Source organism: Euphorbia lathyris, chromosome 2 (assembly GCF_963576675.1).
Source record: "Euphorbia lathyris chromosome 2, ddEupLath1.1, whole genome shotgun sequence".
NCBI classification, from domain to species: Eukaryota; Viridiplantae; Streptophyta; class Magnoliopsida; order Malpighiales; family Euphorbiaceae; genus Euphorbia; species Euphorbia lathyris.
The window spans coordinates 84,654,532-84,671,396 of NC_088911.1; the positions used below are offsets into that span (position 1 = coordinate 84,654,532).

The window sequence follows — 16,865 nt, forward strand, 5'->3', positions numbered from 1 at the left end:
AATTCTCAAATTGTTTTTTGCAATCTCTTAGTTAAGTCAGTAAAATCGTTACTCAATCCTCGGTTCAAGCTTTCTTAGTCTAAATCAAATTTCACCATTGTTATATTCTTCAAAGTTTCAAGCATTTTCTGTGAAACCAAGATCACCGAAACCTCATTTTCGAGTCATTCTTAGTTTACACACATATTCCAAATTATGTTTAGAAACTTTTTATTGATCTCAGTCAATTAAAAAGACCCAGAAACAAGCTTTTGAGTTTTTCATCATTGAAAAATTCATCAAACAACTTTTCTGGTGAGCCGTTTTCCAAATTTTATTTAGAGTTCGTTATCTGATCATTTTAGCCCAAATTAATTTTAATCTCTTTGACATCAATTCTTCAATTCTCAATTTTTATTTCGTAAAAAACAACATCCTATAGCTTTCTTAATCGCCCCTAAAGTACCCTCCACGAAACAGAATCAAGCTTTTGGTTTTTCAACCATCAAACAATTATTCTGTCACCCAACTTTCAATAATTTATTCCGACTCATTTACTCGATCTTTTCCTGAAATTCCAGTTCTAAACACTTCCTTCGCACACTAACTTTGAATACTAGCATTCGTTTCGCTATAATCCGACCTCTACAGCTCCCGAAATTGAGCCCGAAAGTCCCACAAAATCACTGTTTTTGTTCCACAAAGTGCTGATGATTTATTAGCTTGGTGGTAAATTTCTGCTCAAGTCCCTAAACTCTCCGAACTACTTCGAATTCAACTAGAATTACCCGGACAACGCAACAGCCCCCGAGCCGATTTTCCGGAGTTCCAGTCCTTAATTTCACGCATCCCAATGACATCAAAGAGATTGGTTAATTTTATTTCATCCCGTACATATTTGTTTTCCATGACTTGTTTACATTTCGAGCTTTAAAGTAATTATTTTTTTTTGTAATTTCATGCTTTATTATTATTTATAACACAAAAAAATTGAGAAATATTTATAAAATCAATAAAAATATAAAAGAAAATTAAAAAAGTTATATTTTTGTGTCGTTTTATTTATTACTTTATTTTTGGTATTTATATTTAAAAAATTGTTTTTCCGACCGACCTGTCAAGTAACGTCGGGGCCCAAGACCGTTGTTTTTATTTTCAGTCCTTGTAACGGTCGTCAATCACTTTTCGTTTAGAATTCAAGTAATTTAGGCGCATTTTATTTATTTACTTTATTCTTTTACCTTTTTACCCTTTGAGAACTAGCGTCTCTAGCACGCCCACATTATTTTTATCATTTTTAATCCCCGCAAACGCGTATCAAGGTTGAAAATTGGGATATTTCGAAAATATCGCCAAAAACAAAAACATAAACTAAGAACATTGAAGAACAAGTAGAAATAAATTTTGAATGTCAACATTACAACTTCCTATGGGTTCTCATTCTTAATAAAAAGCTTCGGTTAATGATCTGAATCCTCATTTTCAATCTTTCTTATTTACATTTTATAATATGAGTTCACATTTTATGAAATGAGAACTCATTCAGGATTCTCATTTTATGTTTGTGGTTCGTATTTCATAAAATGCTAACACATTGGGGTTCGCATATTTGCATTTTATGAAACAAGAACCCCAAATATGCGAACCCATGTAATAAGATGTGAACCATTAAATTTATTTTAAACATTTAAAATTACGTAGAAAATGGATTGAAGAAAAAGACGATGTTGTAAAAATTTACTCTAAACATTTAAAATTTACTTCTAATTATTCTTCATTGTGCTTAGTTTCTGTTTTCTGGTTGTTCTTAGATTGAAATAATATTTAATTTTCATTGCGCTTAGTTTCTGTTTTCTTCGTTGTTCTTAGGTTGTAGAAATTTACTCTAAACATTCAAAAGATAAGTTGAGAAGATGGGTCGAAGAATATGAGAAGTTTGTAAAAGTATTTTAGAAAAAATGTATGGAAGTATTTAGTTTAATAGCATATGTCTAAACGAGTCTATAGATGTAAATGGACTTTTTCTAAGATCTAGTTTTATAATTTACACTCTAAAAAATGACCGAAATTAAATTAAATATCGTATTAAGGAATAATACTTGCTAATGAGTATATATGTTATCGAAATGTTTGAGGTCATGGTTTTTTGAAATTAAATGTTTGAGATTATTATGCAATAATTTTTTGAAATTATATGAGCAATCAATGCAATAATTGGCTCTACATAATTGCAAATTTCCTTTTAATACATGGTAGTTTAGTAGTTTAATTCCTTTTAAAACATGACTCTACATAATTGCAAATTTCCTTTTAGATCACAATATTTTTTTTAATATAACTCAACAAGCTCAAATAATTATTGACGACCAAAGTTCTCAAATGAATTTGTAAGATCAAAACATGAAATATACACAAATAACTCCGTAGTTGACTCAGAAAAATGTCTAACTATCAAATTCTTGAGAAAAGTCAAGCATTATTTGAATATTAGTTATATCATTATATGAAAAGAAAAACAAACTAAGTACCTCCGCAAAAATCTTCACGCCGGTTGGATATTAAGAAGCCTTCTATCTTGATCTGTAATAATATCTTCCATGTTAGGCACTTCAATTTCATTTGGTAAACAAATTCATTGACTTATTTGCATAACCGTCCCATCCCATTCATTTGAAACAATACTTATTTGCATAACCATCCATTAGGCTCGAATAAAAGCTTATTCCTTATAGGTATGAGACAGTTAGTGGAGCTGATAACCAAACAAGCAATTGAAAGATGCCCATAAACATAAATGTAATATACATGTATTGTCAATGGGGATGATCAGATAACCAATCCATATAAAGGGCCAGATTGTGATGAGTTATTGCTTTGGAGACAAGATATAAAAATGGATTTATAAATGTAAGTTTATTATTCTAGATATGTCATTAGCTTACAATGTCATCATGAGAAGACACTTCTTATTAAAATTGGAGGCAGTCATATCCATAAGGCCTTTGGCTATTTAAATCCATAGGAAGTAAGGGATGTAAGAGGTTCAAAAAACAACATATTTCCCAGAAAACCTATGTAGAATTCCTACAAATAGAGGAAAAAGTTGAGACATAAAATGTTTCTGATGAGGAGCCAAAGGATGTTGAACCATCATAGGAAAATGATCAAATTTCAAGAACTTCATACAATAGCTGAAACTCTCCTAGATAAGAAAAAAAATATCAGTTTTTGAATTTGAACTCATGTTTTAATTTTTCGCATTAATAAGAAATATCATTCCATTTCATTCTACCTATTATGTCTTGCGTTGTTGAGTGGTTTATTTTTATAAATTCAATACCCTTGGAATAAGAATAGCATGGTGAAAAGTTTTTCAGAAATATTCAGAGAATAAGAGTCCGGAGTGAAAAAGTCATCGACAATTTAGTCAATGCATTATGGTGGGAAAGACCTGGCTAAAGAGAAAATCTAGTAGAACCATAGAAAGGTCAGACTATCACAAAACAAAAAGACATTCAGGTACAACCATAGAAAGGTCTGATTGTCCAAGAGATACAATTCGGTATAACCTTAGAAAAGGTCAGATTATCATAAAAGAAAGAGACGTGTTTAAAAAGAATGATTCACAAATATAATTTGAAAAGAACCAGGCTACCACATCCTCGAAATCCATGTTTTAGACCCTTAGTCCCGCTTCTTGCCAGCTTTGCACTGCGTATGCACATGCACAAATAGATTGAAGGAAAATAGGCAATCATAGGGCAGCGGAAATACAATTTTTTTTATCTATTTCCTTAAATCAAGAGGCGTTAATCGTTATTTCATACAAAGAAGGATAAAAGGAAATACCTTATATGATGAACTATCTACCGTTGCTAACGAAGTGCCCTCAGCTCTAGTTCCGAGTTCACGAGCACAAAGAAAACGGGTAAATTACATACGTGGTGTACAACCTTTACCCATTTTCACACTTTGGTGCACAACCTTCAATTTTGTACACTAAAATGTACAACCTTTTGGTGACCTCCCACTAAAGTGTACAACAGGTAATTGTGATCGGTCAACCCGAAGTCAACACGCCACATCACCATTTTGACTCCTCTAAAAGTCAAAAAATGACCCACTTAATATGAAATTATTTTTGTACCCTTTATTCTTTATATAATTACTAAAAAAACCCTTTATTCTTCCTCCATTTTTTCTTTTGCAATTTCTCTCTAAAGCTTCCACTCTTTTTACCCTTTCTCTCTCTAAGTCATATCTGTCTCTAAAGAGACTTTGAAATTTACCCATCAGCCTACTTTCTTCCACACCAACAACCTACTTTCTTCACACCAACAGCCTACTGCTCCATAACAAATTTTGCCCGACCACACCAAATTAATATAAAGAGTAGGACAGATACAGAGAATAGATCCAGGGAAAGCGAAGGGATCGTCGCAATTTGCGATGGGGATCGGCGGCGACGGAGAAGGCCGATGAGCGAACGAGAAGGGAGAATTCATCCAGCGTCAATCCGATTCTCCAGAATTGGGGGCCGTCGACGACGCTGAAGAAGAAGCATTACGACTTTCCAATTATGTTTGAAGCTTTTGTGAGTCGGTGAAGATGAAGAATTTTGTTTGTGGGATTGGGTAAAGAATTGAATCTGGGACTTTCCAATTTCCTTTCTCTCTCATCTCTAATTTCCTTTCTTCTTCGGTAGGAACAAATTTGGAATTTTTTTTTTTGTGAAATAAGAGTTGGATTAGTAATGTTTTACAAAATCAAATTGTAAAAAAGGAAACCCAGAACTTATAATAAACTTTTTACAGATTTCTTAAGAAAAGAAATAAGATGGAGAGAGTTAGTGAGAGAAAGGGTGCTTCCGATTTTCACCGCCAATCGTCTATCCCCTCCGATCTCCATTACGTGAAGAGAGTTAATGAATGAGTTTTGGAATTCAATTTCAAAGTCCCTTTAGAGAGAGATATGACTTAGAGAGAGAAAGGGTAAAAAGAGTGGAAGCTTTAGAGAGAAATTGCAAAAGAAAAAATGGAGGAAGAAGAAAGAGTTTTTTTAGTAATTATCTAAAGAATAAAGGGTACAAAAATAATTTCATATTAAGTGGGTCATTTTTTGACTTTTAGAGGAATCAAAATGGTGATGTGGCACGTTGACTTCGGGTTGACCGATCACAATTACCTGCTGTACACTTTAGTGGGAGGTCACCAAAAGGTTGTACACTTTAGTGTGCAAAATTGAAGGTTGTACACCAAAGTGTGAAAATGGGTAAAAGTTGTACATTACGTATGTAATTTACCCCAAAGAAAACACAAGATCAAAGTAAGTTAGAATCTCAACCAAAGAAAACAATCAATAGAGATTGTCTCTAATAAATCAACCCAAGATCAAAGAGAAAGAGGAAGAGATAAAATTAATCGAATGGAAGCAAGCGGTGCAATTTCGTCCTCTACGGTAGGGGGGGTCGAAATTCTCACTCTGCATGGGATTTAGCGTTGGCCGAAATTTGCATTAAATGGGTATAAATAATCTCTTGTATTTAAACTCTAATTAGATAGAATTAGGTTACTTATTAAGAGTTTTATTCTAAATAATACTCTATTATTATTATCTATAATTATATCTAAATATAAAGATAATATTAAGTTATTTGATAGGATAATAATTAGAAGCAATTAATCACATTAAACCTTCTAACTTAATTATCCTATAATTAATTTAATCCACAATCATAATCTAATTACAATTGTCTAAAATTAAATTAATTCCCACATGTGTTTTACCACATGGATTTCGCCCCCCTCAATTAATGGGCCTTAATGGACCAAGTTGGGCTTCCATCTATTAATTACTATCCATTCCTCTTTTTGGTTCTAAGTCTTATGTGTGACCCATTAGGTTCTTATTACTACTAGCTGTATACAACCATTAAATTAATTTCCCAAAATTACATTTAATCTTTGTATAACGGAATGAGTGCATGGACTGTGAATAACAGAACCGTAAACATTCCCCCAGAGCTATAAGAAGACAGGTTGATTCCGTCGTTGACCTTTCCGTATTAGTTACAGTATAATTCGATCCTTTATCAACTACATCCTTGAACTGAATCTTATGACTATGGATTATGTCAAGTCATATATAGCAAGACGTTCATTTTACTTGTACAGGCCGAGTTAACTCCGAATAGATAGGTTAAGTGAAATCTCTATTTCAATTCTTAAGCTATCACCTTGCAAGCCTTCTCTTCTTTTCTTTTTTCTATTGAATGAAAAAAGAAAAGAAGACACACACAGACTAATACGCCTGTGTGTGGGGATGGAAATGACATTTTTACCCTTTCCATCCTTTTTTTTAAGTTGATGCGGCACAAAATGGTGTCATTTTGTGCTGCACAAAACGACGCCGTTTTGTGCAGCAGCATCCTAAAAATAAGAGCAAAAGATGGGTGAAAATTTCACCCATCTTCTGCGATCTCACGCCACCATGGCGGTCCCTGGCGGAACCAGGGAGGAAAACCCCCACTCTAGGGTTTTTCAACGAGGCCGGAGGGTCGGCCGACCCTCCCCGCCCCTGGTTATATATGCGTCAACATGATGATCGAAAAGTTTATTAACACTCAGCTGAACCCCTTCTTTCCACATCATTGTTAACCCCCCACTCCTACCCCGACATTTTATTACGAAACACCCTTCAAACTTCAATTTTTTTTACCAATACTCACCATTCTACTTATATCCACCAAAGTCTCAACAAGGAAAATAATATCAGGATGCCATGATCTCACCACGTCCCCCAAGTACCGAACTGCCCTGAGAGTTCTCTATACCTCGACAGTTCCAACTTAAACAAATCATTCTACCCAGTGGGCCTGAGCTTTAGGCCTCTCCACTACAAATTCATCTAAGAAACTCACATCCTTATTAGAAATAAGTTCCTCAGTTAATTGTTTGAGATTTCCTGGAAGCAGAGAAGCTCCTCCTCCCGTCTCATGCCCTATCCCTGCCTGGTCATCCTCTGACCCCTTATCCTCTTTCTATCCTCAATCAATCTCATCTCCACCTCCTCTTCACTTAACATATGCATGTCCTCTTCGTCTCTTTCTAATCTATTGCCCCTATTCTCCTTCCCCTCACCACTTCCCTCCCCTGAATTTCCCACCACCCCTCTCCCACTATACCCGATGATGATGTCTCCTAGCCCCTCTCCTTGACCGGATATTCTTATTCAAGTTCATTTCTACCAAAGGGCACTGTCTCTCAAAACCAAATCTTCTCCCCGCCCGACATCATATGGCCAGTGCTTTGATTACCCGGTTCCCTCAACCACCTAGCTCCACTACTATCTCCCCCCTTCTCATAAGGGCCTTCAGCCATACTCCCCATTCTCTTGGCAATTTGTGTTGTCCTTTTCAAATTGTCTCTCACAGTATCATTCAGCATGCCCCAGTACCCCACAAAGATAACAAAAAATTCCTAGTCACTCATACTTAAACTTCACATAGATCGTGCTAGTGGCGGATTTGCATATCTTCTTAAACCTCTTCAAAGGCTTTCAGACATCCACTTTTACCCTAACCCTCATCACACAGTTTGAGACACCTAGTGTACTCTTCAAGTCATACTCCAAAAATTCCCCAATAAAATCCCCTAACTGTTTCCATACCCCACATTCATTGCCCCAAATGAGATGTCATAAACTTGGACTCAAATCTCCATTGCATTTAAATCTATCATCTCCATTTTTTCAAACTCCGGCCACCTCTTCATAATAAGTATGTAGTTGTCAAAAGACCACGACCTCGACCATAATTCTAATTTTATCCACCTCGTGATAAAACACAAAAGGAGTAGAGGTTAGATTATATTTCCGTTATTGTGACTCCTCTCATTGGTCTCCATAATCCGGCCATTTTCAATCATTGCCATGAAATTAACCAGCCTATCAACCATGAACGTGTCCACCAACCTCACCCCTTTTCCCCACTCTCTGTCCTTATAAGAATACTTGTGATCATTATCCCATCATCTTCCTCCTCGGTAACTGACAGATTAGCAAAATCTTTCTCCATCCTAAGCAAACTACCTATGCCAAACAGATCCCAGATGTGCACTATATACATTAACTCTCCAAACCCTCAATATTTTCAGTCCCTCCCCCCTTCCGCCCAAAAAAATAAACAGTAGCACAACAAAAAACAATGCACAATTGGATATCTAAATCAGGTTCAGTACACACAAATCCCTAACTATCCAACTTACAGCCAAACAAAATTTCAGATAATCAAACAGATTCCCGAAAACCTTACCTCCGAGTCCAGGCCATCCACATCGTCCTCAGCCACCATAGTTGACGCCGACCACCTCAAAGCCCACAACCGGTCCCCTCTCCTGGCCGAAACCCATCTTACCCAAACCTACCTTAAGCAAACTACCGATAGAAGCTCACCGCAACAATCGTGTCACCTGACATGAGACCGAGCAAGAAGGAAACGCTCAAGAACCTCCTCCGCAGAACCCTATCGCCTGAAAATAGAGCTCGAAAAGAAATCGATTAAGAACCACCTCCACAGATAACTCGCTTCAGAGAAAAACAAAAAAGACTGATAGTAAAAATGGAATCCACACTCTCACTCTACAAAGGTGAGACAGAAGCTTCCGCGGTCACATCGAAAAGACGACGTCAGAACTTGCTGAGAAATTCTATGTCAAAAGCTTCATAGGTTCTCTCACCGGTATATTATTTTGTTTAGTTTTTCGTTTTTTTACTTCTGTTAGTTTTCTCATTTTTTAAGATACTCGCAATTTTATTTGAATTAATACTTATTTAGTTTTACAAAATTAAATCTGAGCAGCAATTTAAAAATAAGTACAAAATAAATAGTCAACTTGTGCACAATAATGCATAAGAGTAGGTTACAGATTATAAATTAAATATTTATATTCTTTAACCTTAATAATTCTTGAATGGAAATCGGTTCCTGTAAATGTTTTAACAAGGTTAAGTAAATTATATTAATTGATAATCATTTTTTATTATTTTATGTTTCGGATGATGGAAACCTAATAATAAAATTTGGATCTCAATTATTTGGCAACATATATATTCTTTTATGGGTTAATGTGAAAAAATACCCCTAACGTTTTGGATCAGGAGCAATTTTACCCCTAACGTCTAAAATGGTGCAATTTTACCCCAAACGTTGGAAGCCAAGAGCAATTTTATCCCTAACGTTAATAAATTGGGTCAATTTGAGAAATAATTCATCAAACTGTCTTCTCGGTCATGAATCTTGTCATCTACACTTCATACGTGTGTCATTTTATCAGTAACAAATCATAAACATACGTTGGGATGTGAAAAAAATAAAAAAATATACTATCTTTTTGTACGAATTAGACAAAATAAATTCAAAAAATTCACCAAATTTTTGAGTATTAATCTCAAACTCTATTATTAAATTATAAAAAACATGAAATCCTTTTTCTCGGAACGAATTGTTATGCAATTGGTGCTGAATAAGGAACAAAAATATATGTGTTTTATAATAGTGTCTGAAATTGACCAAATTTATTAATGTTAGGGGTAAAATTGCTCTTGACTTCCAACGTTAGGGGCAAAATTGCACCATTTTAGACGTTAGAGATAAAATTGCTCTTGACCTAAAACGTTAGGGGTATTTTTACACCTTAACCCTTCTTTTATTGATAGAATATTTCGAAGAATAGTTAAAAAAAAATAAAAAATCCAAATGGGAGTTAATAGTTGGAAGAAAAAAATAAAAATAAAATAAAAAAGGGTGAATTTTCCACTAAATCTGTTGTGTTGTTCTGCTGCGTCTATAAATAGTCATACTTTGGAGCATCTTTTTCCATCACACAGACACCCGCTGCTTCTCTCTCCCTCTCCTCCTCCTCCTCCTGCACTATCAAATCTCACTTTGTCCTGATTCTGGTATCCCATTATCCACGTCTCTGCTTCTTTTTCTCTATCTGGGTACCACTCCAGATCATTATTTTTCTTTCTGCAACAACATTTTTTTGTTTATTTTCTCTCTTCTTATATGCACTTTTTTGGTTTCATCAACCTGCATTTATCTTTTTGCTGTTTTTTCATGGAAAGCTCGATTTTACTGGCTTAATTTTACTGGGTCGTGATCACTTGTTCCTCTTTTGTTTTTTTCCCAATCCGGGATTTTTAATTTCAGTTTCTGTTGATTTGTTTATTTTTGTTGATTCAGCTCGATTTTGTCTTTTTGGTTTGAAATTCAGACAAAAATAAGGGCAGCAGGGAGAACTGCAAAATGCAAAACAGGAATCTTGAGAAGTTGGCATCGATCGATGCACAACTTAGGCTTCTGGCTCCTGCAAAAGTGAGTGAAGATGACAAATTGGTGGAATATGATGCTTTGCTTTTGGATCGGTTTCTCGATATTCTTCAAGATTTGCACGGAGAAGATCTCAAGGAAATGGTAATAATAACTCATGAATTTTGCCTCATGTTTAATCTCATTTCCATCACCAAGACAATCAAATTTTATTTTTCTGTTAGTTGATTGAAACGAACAAAACTATATTTTTAGGTCTGATCCAGTGTGATTTGGGTTTTCCTTTATTGTTGTTTAAGGGAATAAACATCAATTGCATAGTTGGTTTAAGTGATGCCAAGATCATAAGTTTGTTTCTCGGATGCGCATCAGTGATGTGTTCTGATTCTTATATTATGTATTGTTTGTTATTATCTAGCTAAGTAGCACACCCGTTTTGAATAAGTATTGAAATCGAGATCTATTTTCCATCCAAAAAAATTTCCAACTGTTGAACGATGTAGTTTACACATTGGAGAAATTTAGATGCATATTAATTAATAATCATAATATTACAACTGCTGAAGACATTTGTTTTTCTGATATATATGTTTGTGAGTGTTCTTGTTTTCCTGTACGAGAAAGAGGGTATGGGACTGTTGGTTGATTTATTTATATAATAATGTTCTACGAATTTGTCTGTACTTGATATGTGTAGGTACAAGAATGCTATGAGCTTTCTGCTGAATATGAAGGGAAGCATGACTGTAGGAAACTTGAGGAACTTGGTAACGTCTTGACCAGTTTGGATCCCGGGGACTCCATTGTCATTGCCAAGTCTTTCTCCCACATGCTTAATTTGGCAAACTTGGCTGAAGAGGTTCAAATTGCACATCGTCGACGGAACAAGTTGAAAAAGGGAGATTTTCAGGATGAGAGCAATGCAACAACTGAATCAGACATTGAAGAAACCCTCAAGAGACTTGTTGTTGACATGAAAAAATCTCCTGAAGAAGTTTTTGATGCACTGAAGAATCAGACAGTAGATCTTGTCTTGACTGCTCATCCTACTCAATCAGTCCGTAGATCTTTGCTCCAAAAGCATGCAAGGTTTTAAATCCAATCCTTATGGATTTTTTTTTTGTTATCTTTAAAATTTTCATTATAGCTCTCTTTCGGGAAATTCTGTTACTTCTGTGGTTTGTAAGTCTGAGGGAAGTTCCACATTTTCATAAAAATATCATGGTTTGCAAGTCTGAGCAAAGGGCTAAGCATTTTCATAGAAGTTTTCCTTGAAAAGATCTTTAACATTCTAACTTTCTTACTCCCTTCTTTCCTTTTTATTGTTCAGGATTCGGAATTGTTTGGCACAGTTGTATGCCAAAGACATTACTCCAGATGATAAGCAGGAGATTGATGAGGCTTTACAGCGGGAGGTATATGTCACCTGCACATTTATTTCTTTATTTGAATTTAAGCTTGTGACTTGCTTCAAGAAGAACTTGTATATATACATTGTATATGTACAATTCAAAACTTGGTTGAGCAAGAATGATCACCGATTACTGTTCTCAGTATTGAACATCCCTTTCTTTCAGATTCAAGCTGCATTTCGCACGGATGAGATAAGGAGGACTGCTCCAACACCTCAAGATGAGATGAGGGCAGGAATGAGCTACTTCCATGAAACAATCTGGAAGGGTGTCCCAAAGTTCTTGCGCCGTGTTGACACTGCTTTGAAGAACATAGGGATTAATGAAAGAGTTCCTTATAATGCTCCTCTCATTCAATTTTCTTCTTGGATGGGTGGTGATCGTGATGGTATGGTCTTTCTATTCCCATTCATGTTTTTTCACTACTTATGCTAATATAAGGCTTTGTTTGTTTTGTAGACAATAGTCTTTTCAATTCATTTTTCTTAATTTTTGTACGTTTGCAATTCTAGAACAAAACAGGTCAAGAGAAAATAAACTACTAATCAAAAGTAAATCTTCTAAAAACAAGGGAAAACAGCTTTCCGTTTTATAAAAGGGAAGTTATTTTTTTTGTAATAAACAAAAATACAAAGATATAGAGAAATTAAAAAAATAAAATTTGTTCCAACTATTTTCCATTTACAGCCAAAGAAGAGAAAATAATTTATTTTCCCTGAAAAAGGAAATTGTTTTTCACGAAAAAATATTCAATCTCTCTCATATATATTCTCAATATGAAATGCAGGTAATCCAAGGGTAACTCCTGAGGTGACAAGGGATGTTTGCTTATTGGCTAGAATGATGGCAGCTAACCTGTACTATTCCCAAATTGAGGATCTGATGTTCGAGGTACTAGATTTTCTATTATCATGCATTTTAATTGGTTCACCATTTATATAGCTTGCTTGTTATAGCTATATGTATGTCTCACTATTTCATTATGCTAATTTGCTATCTTGACCTTTCACTGCAGTTGTCTATGTGGCGTTGCAGTGAGGAGCTGCGTTTTCGTGCAGATGAACTCCACAGATCCTCAAAGAGAGATGCAAAACATTACATTGGTATATTTTGAATCTATTGAAATATACTTACTTTTATGAAACTATCCTGATTATAATTTGGGGATAGTGTAATCAATCCATGATCACTTGTGGTGCAGAGTTTTGGAAACAAGTTCCTGTTAGTGAACCCTATCGTGTGATACTTGGTGACATAAGGGATAAGCTGTATCAGACACGTGAACGCTCTCGGCAAATGTTATCTCATGGAATATCAGAAATCCCAGAGGAGGCAACTTTCACCAACGTGGAGCAGGTTTAACTTTTTTTTTTTTTTTCCAAAATTTATTTGAATGTTTTCTTGCTTGTAATGTTATATGGTGATATCAATATCGTTTTCTACATTTGATGAAGATACATTTTTCTTTTTCAAACTCAAGAAGCTTTATCATGGAATCCTTAACCCAACTCAATTTTTTTTTCATTGTCAAAATTGCTACTGTTTTGTAATTTTAACTTTGCATGATCACAGATGGATGATTTTGTTCTGGTATCAATTCCAGAGTCAATAACTACTACATAATTTGATGCATTTCATTTGGGACTCATTGGGTTTTCAATTTCATGCAGTTCTTGGCACCTCTTGAGCTGTGTTATAGATCACTCTGCTCTTGTGGGGATCAGCCGATTGCTGATGGGAGCCTGCTTGATTTCTTGAGACAAGTTTCGACTTTTGGACTCTCTTTAGTGAGGCTCGACATCAGGCAAGAGTCAGATCGCCACACCGATGTTATTGATGCCATTACCAAGCATTTGGAAATTGGTTCCTATAGAGAGTGGTCTGAAGAACGCCGACAGGAGTGGCTATTATCTGAACTCAGTGGCAAGCGACCCTTGTTTGGCACTGATCTTCAAAAAACTGAGGAAATTGCTGATGTGTTGGATACTTTCCATGTCATTTCAGAACTCCCATCAGATAACTTCGGAGCATACATTATCTCAATGGCAACTGCTCCTTCAGATGTGCTTGCTGTTGAGCTACTGCAGCGGGAATGCCATGTCAAGAAGCCGTTAAGAGTTGTCCCATTGTTTGAGAAGCTTGCAGATCTTGAGGCTGCTCCTGCTGCCTTGGCCCGGCTCTTCTCCATAGACTGGTATAGGAATCGTATCAACGGAAAGCAAGAAGTCATGATTGGTTACTCAGATTCTGGCAAAGATGCTGGACGATTCTCTGCAGCCTGGCAGTTATACAAGGCTCAAGAGGAGCTTATAAAGGTAGCTAAGCAATTTGGTGTAAAGCTCACAATGTTTCATGGCCGTGGTGGGACCGTTGGTAGAGGTGGTGGTCCTACCCATCTTGCTATATTGTCTCAGCCACCAGATACAATTCACGGGTCACTCCGTGTCACTGTTCAAGGTGAAGTTATTGAGCAATCATTTGGAGAGGAGCACTTGTGCTTTAGAACTCTTCAGCGTTTCACAGCTGCCACGCTAGAACATGGTATGCATCCCCCAGTTTCCCCGAAACCAGAATGGCGAGAGCTTATGGATCAAATGGCTGTTGTTGCCACAGAAGAGTACCGATCAATTGTTTTCAAAGAACCACGATTTGTTGAATACTTCCGCCTTGTAAGTAAAGCTTGCACCTTTATTAATTTATTTATGCTATCTGTATTGAGTTATCAAAAGCTGAAAATAACAGCACATTGTTTATGATTGTAGGCCACTCCAGAGTTGGAGTACGGTAGGATGAACATTGGAAGCCGTCCGTCAAAAAGAAAGCCAAGTGGTGGTATTGAATCTCTTCGTGCAATCCCTTGGATCTTTGCCTGGACGCAAACAAGATTCCATCTTCCAGTGTGGCTAGGCTTCAGAGCAGCATTTAAACAACTCATTCAAAAGGATATTAAGAATCTCCACATGCTGCAGGCGATGTACAATCAATGGCCTTTCTTTAGGGTCACCATTGATTTGATTGAAATGGTGTTTGCCAAGGGAGACCCTGGCATAGCGGCCTTGTATGACAAACTCCTTGTCTCCAAGGACCTTTGGCCATTTGGCGAAAGTTTGAGGGCCAACTACGAGGAAACCAAGCAGCTTCTTCTCCAGGTACAGATTTGCCTTTTCTTCTTCCACCATTATATAGAATTTGAATGAAAATAAAAGAGCAAGTTATTTATTTACGTTGTGTTTTAGATTGCTGGACACAAGGATATTCTTGAAGGAGACCCTTACTTGAAACAAAGGCTACGTCTTCGTGATTCATACATCACAACCCTCAATGTTTGTCAAGCCTACACTCTGAAACGTATCAGAGAACCAAATTACAGCGTGACAGTGCGGCCACACATCTCCAAGGAAATAGTGGAATCAAGCAAACCAGGAGACGAACTTGTGAAACTAAACCCAACAAGTGAATACGCCCCTGGTTTGGAGGACACCCTGATCTTAACCATGAAGGGTATTGCTGCTGGAATGCAGAACACTGGTTAAGACTTTGTTATAATGTGTGGTTCATTTTTCTTTCTGCGGCGTCTAATCTTAATTATATAGATAGGCTTGTCAAAGTACCACAGTCATAGGAGCTCGATGCAAATGCTCTTCTAATATGAGCTGGAGTCGGATGCTCTTGGAATAATCCACATAGAAGTTGAATATTTGGTGGAAGTTTTTTTCCAGTTGTGAATGTTATGTTTACCACAAGGGATATTTATCACGGAATCCTATAATTATAATAATATTGTTCATGAGCCTTTTTTTTTTTTTTTAATATCTGTTGTGGTGTGTAGCTCAATTGAATTGTTGTTCTAAGCTGAATATAACAAACCATAATAATATATGATGGTGTTGATTAAGCTGAAATTGCTTCCAGTCCCTTCCCAAGTGACACTGATATCATTGTTGATGATGGTACTTGGTATCTGCAAGGCTTATGAGACAATTTCTCTGTTACTCTACCTCGGATGCAATTGACCTTGCATACACCATTTGAATCTCGAATGAGACCGCCAGCAGTAGCAGCCCCCAAGTTTCCTTTGCTAGATCCATCACAGTTAACTTTCACCCACCCCCAATCAGGTGGATGCCACTTGACTAATATCTCGTGTTTGGAAACCACAACTCTAGAGACAACCAATTGAAAAGCTGAGTTAAAATCATGAATCATGATGCTGAGACCAAATAAAATCTACAATGTGAAAACCCCTCCCATCTCCAAAGATTCTATCATTGTACCGCTTCAAAGGGAGATGATTGTCTTATACATATAAAGAGACGTATAACTCTCAAATTTTCATCTATATGATTTTTTATAGCCTTTCTTTCACAAACAAGGTATAAAACAAATAAATAAATTATTGGTCCTGTAAATTGAAAATATAACTCTAATTCAAACACATGGGTTTAAAATTTTATGCACAACACATTTTTTGAGTTGTCATCCGAGAAAATACGTTCACTTATAGTTTCAGTTTGTAAGTAACAGCTGAGTTTGGTGGGAAAATAAGTCGTCTCAACTAAACTCAGCCTCATTTCCTATACTCAGTTAATGACCGGTTACAATAATTTATTACACATCATTTTACTAAACTACCTTGGTTAATCTAAAATACACCTTTTTATAAGCCCATGCACAGGTCCAAGTCCGCTCTTCATGGGTTGTGCTTGGATAAACATATTTTACATTGTCCAACCCGACTTGAATATGCATAAATTCACATTTAAAATAGATTGAGTTTGAGATTTGTTTAGAAAGCTTGTACACAGCCTAGCCCGATCCACCATTATATTTTTTTTTTCTTACTCGATTTATTATATAATTTTATTAGTTGTCTTTTTTATATTTAAAGTATTCTGCTATGTGAAATGGAAAATCAATTTAAAAATGTAGGTAGTTGAATGTGTAGGATTTCGTGTCTGATTCCTTGAAGAAAAATAAATTAATCTCTCATTAAAAAACATTGTAATAGAAGGAAAAATAAACACTTGTCCATAATATTTTTTCTTTTCAGAATATTAACCTAGTTCTTTGTCATTCCCATGTTGGTTAAAATATCTACCACAAATGTCCATAACTGAAACTTAGGGATTGGGACATCGTCATCA

The 16,865-nt window shown here is 35.9% G+C and overlaps 1 protein-coding gene across 3 annotated transcripts; it reads left to right on the forward strand.

The window, feature by feature from the left end:
* Positions 1–9,806: 9,806 nt before the first annotated feature.
* Positions 9,807–15,508, forward strand: LOC136218792 (phosphoenolpyruvate carboxylase, housekeeping isozyme). Of its 3 annotated transcripts, none has more exons than XM_066005898.1 (11): positions 9,807–9,936; positions 10,254–10,453; positions 11,007–11,398; positions 11,640–11,724; positions 11,887–12,109; positions 12,509–12,612; positions 12,737–12,824; positions 12,923–13,077; positions 13,392–14,390; positions 14,484–14,870; positions 14,958–15,508. In XM_066005898.1, the coding sequence occupies exons 2-11, from the start codon at positions 10,286–10,288 to the stop codon at positions 15,252–15,254; spliced, it is 2,898 nt and encodes a 965-aa protein (XP_065861970.1). In that variant the 5' UTR covers positions 9,807–9,936; positions 10,254–10,285; the 3' UTR covers positions 15,255–15,508. The 3 variants fall into 3 exon arrangements, with proteins under 3 accessions (XP_065861970.1, XP_065861969.1, XP_065861971.1); XM_066005897.1 differs by having other exon boundaries at positions 9,844–9,978; XM_066005899.1 differs by lacking the exon at positions 9,807–9,936 and adding an exon at positions 9,999–10,132.
* Positions 15,509–16,865: the final 1,357 nt, after the last annotated feature.

Excerpts from the sequence above, each read along its gene's own strand:
- LOC136218792 (XM_066005898.1), top strand. The coding sequence starts at position 10,286 with ATGCAAAACAGGAATCTTGAGAAGTTGGCATCGATCGATGCACAACTT. Across the intron at positions 11,399-11,639 it reads TTGCTCCAAAAGCATGCAAG|GATTCGGAATTGTTTGGCAC; the intron begins GTTTTAAATCCA and ends TTTATTGTTCAG. Across the intron at positions 12,825-12,922 it reads AGATGCAAAACATTACATTG|AGTTTTGGAAACAAGTTCCT; the intron begins GTATATTTTGAA and ends CTTGTGGTGCAG.